Consider the following 16,210-nt stretch of genomic DNA (forward strand, 5'->3'; position numbering starts at 1 on the left):
AGAGACACATTTGCATGAGTAATAACCGAGCAACAACTGTACAAACACAATTCTGATTCATTTTCACAAGATCACAGAAAACAGGTTAGAATTCAAATTACTTGTTCGGGATTCAATTCTTTCCGCTCCGGTAGCGACAGCGCCAAATCATCTTGGCGCCAGATCAGGTTTCTGTTTCTATAGCAACCCTGCTGCAGCAGGCTGAATCGAGAACCTGCTGTCAATGCCATTCAATACATTACGGACTATGAAAAAGTCGCTGCGTACAGAATTATGTTGCTGTCGTTACAAATGTTTGTTACTTGACGATGTGAATTTCACTTTATCGTGGCACAGTAGGATTTATTAGTGGAACACTTCTTTTTTTATATCGCACTCTTGCTCTTTGATGTTACTTCAATTTTAGTGAAGTCCTTTCCCAAAGGATTGTAGCTATGGCCAGTGATAAAATCAAAGTTGCGATCCGAGTACGGCCGTTTAATAGAAGAGGTGAGTCAGCCTTTGGAATTTTACTCGTCATATGGAATATAAAATCTTTATTTTAAAATTTTTATAAAATTCATATTTGGTGAACTGAATGATTGGTTAGAAAACCTGTATCACTTAATGTTAAAATCATAATGTGTATTGAGGAGAATATAATTCTGTGTAAAAACTATTAGCACTTTTCTCCTTTAAAATAATATTTTTCATTCCGTAAATTTTTCAGAATATTACATTTTAAATTATGATCATAGATTTTTTAATTTTCTACATCTTATTTAGTTGATGAATAATTATTATGAAAAAGGGCGTTTATCCGTAATCGAAGTGTAGAAATAATTACATTGCGGCATGTTTTAAGTTTTTCAATTTGTAGAAACATTTGTGTGGAATCATGCGATTAACTTATTGATTTATTTACATTTTAATTTATCAATCCTTAGTATAGGTTACAGTTATTGTCTCGAGTAACCGATTGTAAGTTAAAGTTTCACAGATTAAAAATCTGGAAGACTATTCAATATCCACATTCTAATTTACTTTAAAATTCAAGATTATAATCGAACATAATTAAATTGTAAAATTTAAACATAAATTGTTTTATAATTATTTCAATTGAATCAATGCAGTTCTGCATATAATTTTGAAGGTGATTGAATAGGTAAATACCTTGATTCGAATTAAATTTTTAATAGTATCAGTATTAAATAAATTATACTAAACTCAATGGGTAATATTAAATTCATGCATGTTAAATATACAATTTTAAATTATTTATAATTTAAATTTTATTTCTACAAATTTCTGTCAGCTGTTAATTTTATTCTTAATAGGATTTTTGTAAATTTATTTCATTTAAAGTCAGTATCTGTATGAAAAGCTATTAGATTGATTTTGAAATAAAAATAACTATTTATAGTATAAATGATTTTATAATTTTATAATAATTTATAGCATAAATGATTTTATAAATAAATGGGTTATATTAATTTCAAATAGAGTTTGATTCCATTAATCCTTTGTTTGTTTGTCGTTATTAGTAATGATTTATAAGAATTAGCAAGCAGGATGTATTATTAAGTTTAATTTTTATGTAACTATAATTTGAGAAACAATTTTTGTAATATGTGCTAATGGAATAAAAATAGGTTATATCTGAATTTATTCAGGAGTATGTTTCTTCCTCTTAAAATTAATTAATTGTTTTTTTTTTTTTTTTTGCATAATGTATGGAGTAATTTGGTTTTTGATCTTTGGAGATTCAACTAAAGTAATTTTAGAATCATTGGCTTAAATATTTTTTTCAATATAGGGCAGAATTAAAATGCTTTCCATGTCTTCAAATTATCTTTTAATAACTTGCAGTATTTCTTAAATGTTTTATACAAATTTTGAGCAACATGGCTTTAAAATTGTTTAAATCAACAATTATGACCTAGTTTTAATTACTAAACTCTGAAATAAAACTATCTGATTAATATGATAGAAAATAAATAATATATGATGAAATAAATAATTAAGCTTAAGTCATAACTTTTTATTGATTTAATTTGCTTTCACTAATGGAATATGATTTCTTTATAATTAAATTTTAGCATATTGTATATGAAAAAAATATAATGAGAACATTTCTCTAAAATAAGAAGATTCATATTCTTTTTTTTTTTTTTTTTTTTTATTCATCTGTATGGCTTGAATTATATACTAACCAAACTTTTACTTTTGCCTCTATTATTTTAATTCATATTTATCTGTTATTAAAAATGAGAGCTCTGTTTTCTGTTCATTTTAAGTTATTAATATAATTTTAGTTAGTTTCTTTTCAGATATTGTAGTGTTGCATTTTTAATGAAATCCACATATGGATACATAAGCGTAGTGACTTATAAATAAGATGTATTCTATTATCAATATGATAAATATTTTCATATTTATAATAGAGCACAAGTTATTTTTTAAATATTTGCAGACTTTTCCTAAAAATGCTAATATTTTTACTGACATTAATTATTCTCAATTATAAATTTTATAAAAAAAGTTCTAGGCAATTAGCTATCATGATTATTATTTTTAGTTTTAATCTTTCTTTTATTCATCTATGATAACAGAAACATGATGAGAAGGATACTATTAAAACAATTTTAATACTTTATCAATGAATTATGTACCAAATATATTTTTTACATTATAAAAATGCATGATTATATAATAATCAAAATATTTGAAAATTGTATAAATTAATGACATAGTTTATTATATGTTAATGTACATTTAGAGTGTCTCTTCGTAGAAGATAAGCTTAAAAAGCTTTGGTTAATTACTTTATTTATCCTAATATTTAAAATCCAATTTAAAGCATTTTCATTGCATATATGCCGAATACTTTTAAGATAAAATGATGGCATTTGTACCTGTTTTTTTTTTATACGAGATAAAACACAAGACGTTAGTGTGATCATTTTGTACAATTTAATTAAAAAGAACTTCCCTCAAACCATTGCTATGTTAGTATCATTTTTATAGTTAAGGCAATGCTGAGTTATTTGATTAGTTCTTTCACATTTTTTTTTCTTATTTAACTATGTTCTTTTCTTGTTAGGCATTAAAATATTATATATCTGTAATTTTATATAAATCAAAGATGTTTTTGTGATATTTAAAATTCCATATGTTAAATACCTTTTTTCTTTCTTAGATATTCAACTTTTGAATATTCAAATAAATTAAAATTCTGCATATATTGAAAATTTGCTTTATTATCAGTTATTAAAATAGAGATTAATGATGCTTAGTCAATTCTCTAAGCTATGTCAATGCAACTTGAATTAGAAATAATAAGATTTCTGATAATAAGGTGATATAACATATGGTGTCTGAGTTTCATGTTGTGAATTGCAGATTGGTAATGCTATGCTGATTGTATTATGGTGATGTACAAAACTTTAAATATATATAGTGATCATGGTTTGAAAAAGAGTGAAGAATGTAAACTAATTAATGAAACATATGGGAAAAAAAAGTACCGTCAGTAAAGAATAAAGAAGAAAGGGGGAAAATAAAACATATGTCCTTAATTAATGTATTAAATAAAAATAAGATCTTGTTATTTTCTTTGCTAAAAAAAAAGATTTTTGTTAAATTTTTATCTTTAAAGAAATCATTTATGAACGTTTAACTGTTAATATTTCAGTATATTTTGTACCATTCTTGCTATCTATGTTTTTAGAAAAAGACAGGAAAAGTTAGGGGGGAAAAAATAAGGATACAATTTAAAATATTAGTTTTATAGACATTGTAATTATTATTTTTTTTAACAAATTTCTTTTAAACCATATTTTTATCATGTAATTTAAAAAATTTTACAAATGTCTTTTTTTACAATAAATAAATAAATAAAGATTTTGTTGCAGTAGTCAAACAATCTTATAATAACAGCAATATGGATTCAAAACTTGATTATGTTATCAATTCTTTATCAATCTTTTGTTAAAAATGATTTAAATAAAAAAAATATTATTTTAGATTTTAAATAGTATTGTTTTTAAAATTTAAATTTCTTTTATCTGTTTTGATTGATTTTCCTTAGATAAATTTTTTTCCAATTATTAAGAAAATTTAGTTGCACTTGTGATGAGGACTACTTAGATGTTTAAAAAATTTGCATCAAATTACTTCACAAAAGTATTTTAAAGTAATTAATAAAATAGCAAATGGATAGTAAAATAAGGTAAGATTTCTTTTAAATAATATTTTTTTTTTGATTGAGATATTTTATCCTTTTGTATTAAATACTTAACTTTGATAAAACAGCTTTTACCAATGTATTTTCAACTGTAGAATTTATTGAAGCTCATTTTCAAATGCTAAAAGTTTCTACTAGAAATTAAATGTTCATTTTTGTAGAAGTACTTGTAGTTTGTAGCTTCTTGTTTTTTTTTTTTTTTTTTTTTTTTTTTTGTGATAGAAAATATTTTATGGAGAAAATTAAGAATGGGAAATACGTGGTACGAGTAAATTATCTTTTATACCAATGGTTTTGTAATAAGTAAACATCGACTTCGAAAGTTTGTCATTTCATGATGAAAACTCTTTGAAAGGATTACCAAAATTTCCCAAAGAAGTAAAAAAAAAAAAAAAAAAAAATAGTTTTTGACAGTGCGAAATTCCAATCTGTTTCAACATAAGGAAAATCTAGCAACTAGTTAAAAAAATTTTTTTTTAAAGCAGTTTTTAAAGCTTTTAACATAATGCTGCAAATGATTAAAAAAAGTTAATCAATCTTTCATTAATACAGTTATTTCATTTTAATATTAGTTTTAATTCAGTTGTGCACTTTCGTATTTTGATGTTAAAGAAATTACTCATTGAGAAATAGCTATGACATTTTTTAAGATTCTCCATTCTTGACTAGGAAATAAAAATAGCAAAATCTTAAGAATGTTCTCTCTCTCTCTCTCTTTTTGGCAGCCTTGTGATAGTTGTTTTTAGGACAGATTCCTTTTTATTTTTTCGTATATGAAGTATACAACGAGAAAGTATTATAATCATCAAAAAAATGTGCGATCAAGATTTTTATGTTTCAAGCTTACGCGAGTCAAAATAAATAAACATTTGTCTGTTTGTAAACACGATCACTTAAAATGCTTTCAGCTATATGGATTTTTACCCCAAATTTTTAGATTCTCTTAAATTCTGAGCGAAATCCGTTCTCAGGAAATTTGTCTGCCCCAGCTGTCAGAATACCAGAGAGTAAGATAATTATGAAACGTAAAAAAACTATAGAGATAAAATTTAATAAATAGATTTAACTTTTAAATTGTTGATGCTTATCAAAGTGAAAATGAAATCTATCGAGGGGTTTACATGTGCATTTGCATGCATGTAAACATGGTAATTCAAAAGCGCAAGAATTTAGATAACTGAAATTTGATATTTTTACTAGAATTCTAGTAGCATGTCAAATTTTGATAGCAATCGATCGACAAAAAGTTATTTTTGTGTTTACTCCCCCCACTTTTTCCCCAATATGCTACAAATCAAGAAGCATCATAGATGAGTTCTGAAAATAAAAATAACGTGTACTTACTGGTGGATCCATGATTTTTATGTGAGGAGAGATGGGACAACTCTTTTAGTTGAAAGTATTTGAGAAAGTTTCGGGGAAACCACTTTTCCTGATTTACCATTATATTTGATATTCGTAATATTGTGCAGTGATGAAAAAACAATATAGATTTTTTTTTGTATACTGAGGAATTACTGATATTAAAAAACAAAACAAAAAACCGGTACTTTTTAATGAAATAATAACTAGAAATACGATGGTAGACTTAATGTCTTGCATCTTTATATTTTTCTCTCACAATTAAATGAATTCGCATAAAAAAACAATGTTTAATTGATTCATTCTTACAGAATACACGATTTTAGGTGTTATCTAGTGTTTGGTGCAATAAAGCCTATATAGCTTCTATTCCATTCAGCCTTTGACCATTAGATGTACTTTTTTTTTGTTTTGTTAAAAGAGCGTTCACAATAGATGTACTGTTTTTTTGATGGCCAAAATTATAAAGTTGTGGAAACAATTTTTAGTAGTTTTACTTTAAAATGGTTTTGTAATGCTTTATTTTATTTATTGAAATTTGGGATTTCTTTAAGAAACCGAAATTTAACTTTTCAAATGATCTGGGACCCGTGCCATTATTTCACCATGTTTTTTATATTTTAAAATTGCGGTGAAATAAGAGTTTAAAACAACTATAAATAGTCTGAACTAAAAATAAAATTTTAAGTAATTGCTTTTTTTTTCTTTGAGAAAAAGAAATGAAATGACGCATTTTGCTTATTGGTAAGCAGTTTCCGATAAAAAAAATAGTTAATGGAATCGTACCCAAATTTATATTTCTATATATCTGGTAAAATTTATTTCATAGCACCATTTCTTGCATTTTGAGCAGCAGCTATATTTTATCGCATTTTGTTGCTATCTTCTGTCATCAAAATATTTTTCATGCTTTGTTTTACGCAGCTGTGCAAGGATTTTGCTTCCTTTCGATTCCTCTCTTTTCCCCATTTATTCTGTTTCCTAAAATCCGAGTCTGAACTGAAAATGATTATTTATATTTTTTTGTTGGATGCTTCTCCTTTTATTATATTTTTTAAAAACAATATTTATTATATTTCGGATTTTGCAACTTTCATATTACGTATAGCATCATGCGATTACATTGTGGAGAACATTTGGCATGATAATATTCCAGTCACGAAAATTCGCTTAGAAGAATTGTTGAGTGAATTTCTTCCTTCCATTTCTCTAAACCATACCTTATTGTAATAATCTGAGACATATTTGAGATTATTCCCTTGAAGGATAACAAATAAAAGAAATCTGAATATATATTACAATTTAAGTTTTATAATTGTAAATATTGGGATTAAAATAATATATATATATATATTTTTATTTTGTCTTCTGATGGCTTTCGCCTTTGCTCGTTTTTCACACTTTAAGATGCTATTTAGTTTTTGTCGCGTGAAATTTTCTTTACAAAAAATGGTACTTTGTTTGGATGAAAAAGTTGGCTGAGGCCTGATGGTAAGGTGTGGCTTTGGGAAAGGATTCGAAACTCGATTACATAGGAAAATTGTCATGTATATAGGCTTGGTACACGCGAAATCTGACTTCTTATTTCGATTGTTCTGTTTGTTAGTGTGTGATATGACAGTTTGGAGAAGTGCTACCGATTCAGGTATCGGCCTTGTCGTCCGACCACAGTTCAGAATTATGAGGTTAGTCCCAAAATAGCAGTGACGTTGCTTAAAAATGCAACTCTTTTATAATTAAACTTATATAAATGAAAAATAACTTTAAAAAATTGCAGTTTGTTAAGAGTAATGAATTCTGAAATTGTTAACTTAAATCCTTTCATTTTGCTTTCTATAATAAAAGTTAATAGTTTCCTTTTTTTTTTTTTTTTTTGCATTGATATCATTGATCAATATTTTGAAACATTTTAGAATATCATTGTTATTAGAAGAAGAAAAGGGGAGGGGGAAACGTTAGTGTTACGGTTTACAGGGTGGAAAAATATGAAAAGATTAAATATTATCAAAACTTTTTCTTTAGCATTTATTTATCTGATATCTGCGATCCTATTTATATCCAGTTTCATTTTCCCTTTTGCTAACTTTTCGAATGATATTCAAATTGATTGTTATTTGCAACTGTCATGAAAGCTGATTCAAGTTTGATACGATTAAAATTTGCAGTTGTAACGGATAATGATAAATATGTATTAAAATCATAGATCCTGTTTATTTTATGCTGAATATTATTTAAATCTCTTTTGAATTAAGATTTTGTGCGTGTGTTCTGTGATTATATTAATTGAGCAGAGCAAGATATTAGAAAATTTTAAATGCTTCTGCCGAAATAAAAGTTGGATTTTTGAATTAATAATCACTCTTGTTACCCTTCAATTAAGAATGTGCTTCGGTTTCTTGGTTATTCCCATTTATAATATACATGTAATTTTTGTAAATAAAGACAGGTTGCTAAAAAAAAACCTTAACCGAAACACACGCACACATGCACGGGAAGTTGTTTATTGAAGTTTATATTAAAATTTTAACTTTTGTACGTCTTAAGTAATTAATTAAATAACCACATGTTCCTATATAATACTCATATACAGAAAAACACATTTTGGTACCGAACGGCGAACCAAATATGTGCACGTAGCTCTTGCACTCTTTGAAATATTCTGGTTCTTTTGGTTCGTTGATGGTTTTGTTCTACGCTGTTGTATTTATTTTTTAAGTATTTTGGGTTATACATCTAAAAATTATTTTGTTGCTCTCTCTGCTGACTAAATCGAATTACATTCTTGGTTTTCAAAGACATCTGAAATGAATTGCGTTATCATATGGTAAAATAATATGATCCCGTATTGCTTCTAAAATTCCTTTTAAATATTAACAGAAAATTATGCATCCTAAGTTATGCATCTTCATGTGTGAAGTTAACAATAAAGCCGAACTTGATCTAAAATATAGCAGTTTTACAGAAATTTATTCAATGCGTGACTGTGTGGTCATTTTTTTTTTACATCAAATTTTTATTTGTCAAGCAATATTTGTTATAAAAACTGAAAAGTTAGAAAGTATCATATATCGACCGATTGAAAATGTATCTAAAAGACTTCTGTCTATTTTTAATTGTCAAAAACTATTAATAAAATTTAAATAATTAAAGTATGAAAAATGTACAGTTCTATGTGTGTTTTTCTTATCTATACATCCGCATTCCAGAAGCTTAATTTTAAAAAAAACTTCTTGAAATATATATTTCTGAACCATCTAGATGGGCACTATTTTTTCTAATTAATGAGTTAGAATAGATTCTCGTAGCGAAAAGTTTGTGCTAAAATTTCAGAATTTAAGTTTAAATAAAAGAAAGAGTCACAATATGATTCTCGGGAGTTGGTGATGGGATCGAGCAGGAAGTGTAACTGCTTTGTGTCAACTAATTTATAATGGTTACACCTAAATATATTTAAAGGCTGAACAAGATCATATTATTCTATTTATATATGCCAAAGACGATGAAATCAGTTAATAATGATTTAAATTGCAACTTCGAGATGAATAATTCCAAATGTAATGTTGCAATGAATTTAGTTTGTAGTTTTTATTGGCACAAGAGCCATATTTGACTATATAGCGCATCAAGCAGACTCTGCATTTTGTGATCATCTATGCTTGATATTTTCATTAGCATTAAGATAAGTTCAGACGTTGTCAATATCAATATCGATTTTTTTTCCTGCTGTTATAATACTTCAATGGTTCAGTGAGCATTACTCACTTCTGACGAAATTGATTCACTCCCCGGCATCGTATCGATTGCAGAAGTGTTTGCACTAAAGCAGCATGACGTTCATGATTGTTAATAGGTGCTGAGACTCATTTTTACGTCTGCCAGTGCGACATGCCAATCGAATACCACCTGCTTCTTGCCATAGAATCATTTACTGTTTTTGAAAGTTGCTTTACGAGGCTTTAGGGTAGATTTTAGATCACAAAGTGATCTTTAAGAAAAACCAAAATTGAAGTGTTTACGTGATGATTTTGAGAGGGTAGGGCCATCACTTCATTATTACATCATTTTCAGGACCATTGAGTTATTTATAATTTACGAATGTACCAGGCGGTATATTTAAACTTATACGTAGGTGTAATACAAAGTATTGATGCCATAATTATCTTACCATAAAATTTTTCAGAAAAAAAAATAAGATATTTCTTTGTTCCAAATCTAATTCAGAAATATGCCTGAATACCTTAATATGAAGAAGTTATTAATTAACTTTTTTCTTCCAATCTAATTATTTTTATTTGTGGAAGTTGTGTTCTAATTTATTTTTATTATTTTTCATTATTATATTAAATAAAATAACATTAAAATGTTTTTTTTTCATGCCAATATCTATCCTCAAAGAAACATCTATTGTTCATTGTCAATCCATCTTAGTAAATGTCTCGTGTTTAAATGAGAAAACAATTGATGCATCATTATGCCTAAAATTAGAACTTTTTATGAAGAAGTCAGTTGCGCTCTATTGAAAATCGAGTACGAAATATAGAAAACCCTTTAATTCATTTACCTATTTAAATAAATTAATTCGCTTATGTACTTTCCCAGCTCAATTATTTTTCGTTTAGTAAATATTTTTTTTAAAAATAAGATTGCCTTTTGATTGCGATATCTGACGTATTAACAGATATTAAAAACGAAAATTATATACGTTTATAAATTACTCTGATAATAAACCTCTTGGAAAGAATTAATAAGTATTTCAAATCTACTTGGATTGCGTGATTAAAATATTAATAAATTTGTTGATTATTTTGTAGAAACAGCCAATCTCTCTCCCCCCTCTCTGTATATATATATATATATATATATATATATATATATATATATATATATATATATATAATTGTAAATATGTTTCTTTGTTTGATCCTTATACAAATTCCACCCTGATAAACTCCAACGAAATTTGGTACCCATCCTGCTCAGTACTTAGAATCATAAATTGCTTAATTAAAATTTTATCCGTCCCTTTGAATGAGGATGAAATTGAAGCTAAAGGATTTTACTTTTTTGGCCATAACATTTGAACAAATCAATGCACAATTTTTTTATATCACCTTAAAATTTAAAAATAAGTCTTTTAATGGTATAGTTTTCATTTCTAAATGGTCAATTTTTTTAATCAATTTTTTAAACTTAGTTTAAACACATTTTATAAGAATGTCAAAAAATTTCAAGCTTTGTTTACTGCTAAGTTGTACCTGTCACTGGCGTGTTTTTGTTATAGTGAAACTTGTTTTCTTTGGAGAATTATACGTTTTCTTTTGTTTTTGCAACTTTTTTTTAGTTGAATTTCAAAAGAACTTATTGCGTATTATCTTTTTATACGTGTTTGGAAAGTTGTCTTTTAAAATTGTTTGCAACTTCTTTAACTGTTTGACATAATTTTTTTACTCCAGATTTTCGTAACTTTAAAAATGTAATGCGTCAAATTAGCATACAATAAATTTTTTTCACCGTCTTTCAGTTTGAGTTTATTGAATAATATTTTATTTAAAAATATGTAAAACATTTTTAAGATATATAATTCTTTATATTTGCGTTGGCATTTCTAACGCTCACATTGCATCTTACTCGGTGAAAATTATTTGCTTGTGAATTGTTTAAATTTTGTAATTGCTGATATTTTGTTTTAGTAGCAGTTGATATTAAAATGCATAATTATTATAAATAAATGTTTTATCGTTACAATTTTTCTTTTTATCAAATTCTTTCCATTAATTCAATCTTTACAACAGAGTCTTTAGCAATTCATCGAGATAAATGCCATCAGGCGATCCCTCAAGCCTCTGGATAACTTCTCAATTCCTGGAAGAAACTTACTGTTATTGATTGGAAAGTTTCTCAGTTCTTCGATGCTTGGAAAGTTTTAAATCACCCAGAATTAGCCATAGCATAGTTTTAAAAACTTAATTAGAGCAAAAATTAACCAACAGATCATGTTAGTTTGATCCCCAAGACGTTCAGTATTTATTGGAAAGAAATGGCAGATTCTGTCACAAAAACGACCACAGTGTGAACCCGCACTTTGAAAGGATTGCATTTGAAGATATTATCATATTACTAGAAAATCTCGCTTCAAAATATGTAACAAACTTATAAAATAGCAAGTACTAATAAACTCTAGAGGATATTTCTCGCTTTTTATTCCTTACTCTGTGGTTTAAAACCAAAAGGAATGTAATTACAAGTATAGTTACCTGGATTGTTAATTACTGTATTCTTATTAAACAAATGTGGACCTATGACAATACTTATTGACCCATCTACAACCAACATAAGGACATTGACTATATTTTCTTTGAAATTTTTAACTCATTCAACAAGTCTATTGAACAAGCATTATCTTAATCAAAATTAATATTGTCTATCGAAATTTTTCTCCTAAGTGCCATCTGCAAATTCTTCTTTGATCATTGGAGAATTTAGATGTATATTAATTTTGATTTCTTGGCATTAGGGCTTAGCCTTGTTTTGCTAAAGATTCCAATGACATTAAAAAAAAAAGAAAGAAATCATTAAGTATCTGAGCCAAATAGTTGCTTTCTATAATAGTTCTTTATTGGTGTTATAGAATTAAAATTTAATCTCTTGAAAATATTAGAAACTCCATGAATCGTAATGTAAAATTTTTTTCTTTTTTCAAGCTGGGGATAAAAATGTATGAATTTTTTGTCGGAAGAGAACTATTTCTGTCATTTAACACAAAAAATAAATTAATTGTATTTAAAGAACAATATCTTTTACTTATTCTTCTCATCTAATAATAAAATTATTTTGTCTTGGCATATACTTCTGGCTTGTAAAAATATTACGAACATTTTCTTAGAATTTTCTGAGCTGATTTTGTGATAAAACTGTAAAATTTTGGTTTCATTCTCCTTTCTTTGATCGCTTCAATTACCAATGCGTAATGGTGATGGATGGAAGTGGAACTCAATTTTTCTGTCATCATTCGATCCATCTCTGGTCTAGTTATTGGGCATCCATCTTCATTTGAATATGTGAGTGCCCGCATAGAATTTTAACGGGAGAATCCAGATATAATTTATCACAATTCTAGAAATACATGTAGAAGTTATTTTTTGTTCCTATTTTATTTTCTTTAAGAATAATGTAAGTTATATTTGTGTGAAATTTTTTTGACAATGTTTATTGGATTAACGTTAACCCTCATTTTAGAAAATTGAAATCTATATATAATTTCAGTACATTTTTTTTATTTATTTAACTGTCATAATAATGTAATGGATTTTTATTTGAAGAATTATTATAATAGCATTGTGTGAGATACTTAAAGGTTTTCTTTAAAGTTAATGTTTTAAAACAATTGATTATCAAGCCTGAATAGGCACCTCAGATTTAAAAATCAAGATTTAAAACAACTTTTGTGTACATTTTTTCTGAAAACTGCCTTAAAAAATACATTGGATTTTACCACAAATTTTGTGTTAAACATTAATTATAATTGAAGGATTTTAAGCTAATTTAATGTTAATTAACAATAATAATGAAATGTAGAATGTTAGCAAGTTTTCGTTAATTTTATTTCCAAAATTGCAGAACAATCAATATTACGATTAAATAGATATTAAAAATAGAATATAATAAACTTCCTCTGAAAAAAGCGGTATTAACCACTTTCGGAATTTTAAAGTTATATTTTTTAAAACTACCGTGAACTCGAAAATAAATGGGATTCTTAAATTGTGTTAAAAGCGGAAAAGGGTAGCTGTGTTGCGGATTTTTTGTTGTTATTAATTTTGACAATTTTGTTGAAATGAAAATTTTATTTGTTTATACTAGATGATGAAGTACTTATTGGTTTAATAATATTTCCACTATAAATGTTTGCAAACTTGAAAGTGCAAAGATTTACGAATCAAAATTATGCAACAACGAAACCAAAATTATTTCCGATTTTCTCTGGTTTTGGATTAGGTTCCTTGCTAAAAATTCTTTAGAAAATGGGTTTTATTTTTGCTTTTATTTCAGACTTTTGAGGTTAGAGAACTTGATCCTTATAATTGTATTATTTCATAGAAAGACCTTGAACTCGTTGGTCGCGCGAGCATTCAAGTTCTTGCGATATTAAACCGCTTTGAGGTGAACAGCTGTTTACGTATGGTAGGTCAGTTGACTTCCTTCAGTTTTTATTTGACCGACGCACAATGAAACATCAAAACTGCATGATTATTATTGCCATTCTTGTTAAATAAATAATATTTATTTTTGATTTTGAATGTTATTTTATGAAGCAATAACCCATTATTAGAGTTAACACTAAAGTCTTAATTCTCTCTATGAAATTTTAAATGTTCTTTTTGTGTTTAACGCAATGATTGCAATTAATGAATTAATTTATTGAAATTTAGGGCTTTTTTTGTGTATGATAATTTTCGCATCGAACATTCAATTAGAAATACATAACGATGCCTGGTGCAATGTACGACAGCAAATGAGTTAGAGGTAAACATATCTTTACAAATAATGAAATATTTCTTCTTTTTTTTAAAGTTGATTTTAACAGTGCATTCAACCGATAAATGAAATAAATCATTCATTGGAATCCATTAGTTGTTTTGAACGAAATATTAATTTGTAAAATGCTTTGTTATATTTTTTTGGTTAGATTTTCATTGCTTACAATTTTTTAATTTGATTTAACCATAGCTTTTATTGACGCTGCAAGCGACGTATGATACAGTTGTTTACTAAAATTTCATTTGTGTAACACCATATACATGAAATTATCTATGCACGTAATAATTACTTTCACATATCAAAATGTTTAGTTTTAGAAGTTACTTATTTAATAAAAATTTGAAAGTAGTCTTTTTGTTCAAATTCAGAATTAAAATTCTTTTTTTGTACTTAGTTGCAAAATTATTAATTACTTAGGTTCTCTTTGATCTAATTTGTGGAATCTAATTACTTCTTATCGTAAGTGTTAGTAGTGTTTCTTTTTTACATCATATTATAAAAATACTTGGAATTAAAGATATAAAATTACTAGTAATTGATGAAAAAATATAAAAAAAATGATATTTTTTGATTTTATCAGTATAGTCTGAAATCATTTTGATATTTATCAGTACAGTCTGAAATCATTTTGATAATAATAATTAGTTTAGAATATTCATAAATTTGCCTAGTATTTTATTATTAATTAATTTCTACTGATCATAAAAGATATTAAAGATGGATAATTATGCTATAATTTGTTTTCGAATAATTCATAAAACTGTTCATATAAAAAAAATAAGATTCCAATTTCATATCCTTGTGTTATGTTAGTTTAGTTCAGGTAAATATATATGAATCTACAAACTCAAAAGCTCTATTAAATTAAAAAAAAATAAAGCTGCTTTGTACCTTGGGAGGTCAATGCTCATTTACATAGTAATAAAAATAAAATTTTGTTATAAAAACGATAAATATTTGTACTGTAATTGAATGAAAAAATCTCTAGTAGTTTCATTATTCGGCTAATACTGTTATTAAAATGGTGGAAATCGTTCCTGATATTAGTTCAGTCTGGCTGCATTGTGTTGTTAATAGAAGATACGTTTCGAATGCCATACTTTATATTCTTATCTAAAGTGAATGCAGGAGTTCGCAACAATATTATCGCCTTCCATTCATAGCATTCCCTTTGTTATTTCAGGATTGAAAATTCAGTCTGTGTTTGTTTTTTAATTGGGTGCAGTGTTATTGAAACCATTTATTTAAAAATATATATATATATATATATACTCCAGAATGTTGATTTATATGTATAATGCAAAAAATTAACAGTAAAAAACCTTTTTTTAAAAATTATATTCAATTTATTGCTTCGCTTATTATAATTTAGTTGTTTTAAATAAACAATGTTGTGAAATGTTTTTATTCACCGATTCTAAAATATGCAAAGAAAAATTATTCTTAGTAAATGTCGAAAAGCGAAGGAAATCTTTCTTTTATAAAATTATGTATTGAAAAATAACTACTGCCTTTAGACCTGTGATCTAGTTTCCCATGTATCATCGATCATGTTTCAAGATGCCATTCATTCGCATACAGACATATGCTTCTTTTTAGTATTTGATTGTTTTTTAGAACTTTTTGCTACTGTTTCAAGTAAGTGTATCTGAATCATAAAAGTGAAAACTGATAATTCTCTTATCTGTCGGACTTCCTACATCTTTTTATGAATTGAACCATTTTTTTTTATTTGGTTGCGTTATAAAATAATGATAAAATTAAGTAGTGGTTGTGGATTAGAAGAACGATTTATTTTGACGAATTTTTCCATTATCACGGAGTGAGTTCCAGAATTTTAATTAAACTATGTCTGTTTAAAAGTGCCGGTAATTTTTTAAAACACCTTTAGAAAGTTGAATTTTAATCACAGAAAGAAAAGTACTTTACATTTCAATTGTCTGGTTGTGGCAAACTCTAAACCAATAAATTTTGTTTCATTCTTTAGATATATGTATACTTCTACTCATACGATTATTAATGCATAACTCGCCAGTCAAGTATTAAAAAACTGTTTGCTTCTTAGAAATATATCAGTGAAAGAAG

At 26.4% G+C, this 16,210-nt stretch overlaps 1 protein-coding gene across 3 annotated transcripts in view; it reads left to right on the forward strand.

The window, feature by feature from the left end:
- The first annotated feature begins 219 nt into the window (after positions 1-219).
- The window catches only part of LOC129968895 (kinesin-like protein KIF13A), a 151,301-nt gene continuing 135,310 nt past the window's right edge, over positions 220-16,210 (forward strand). For 2 of the 3 annotated variants that reach the window (XM_056083238.1, XM_056083247.1), the window contains exon 1: positions 221-489. In XM_056083238.1, the coding sequence (XP_055939213.1) occupies positions 435-489 (55 nt within the window). In that variant the 5' untranslated portion in view covers positions 221-434. Of the gene's footprint in view, positions 490-16,210 lie in introns of all 3 variants that reach the window. The other variant, XM_056083230.1, reaches the window with a different exon arrangement.

Source organism: Argiope bruennichi, chromosome 1 (assembly GCF_947563725.1).
Source record: "Argiope bruennichi chromosome 1, qqArgBrue1.1, whole genome shotgun sequence".
NCBI classification, from domain to species: Eukaryota; Metazoa; Arthropoda; class Arachnida; order Araneae; family Araneidae; genus Argiope; species Argiope bruennichi.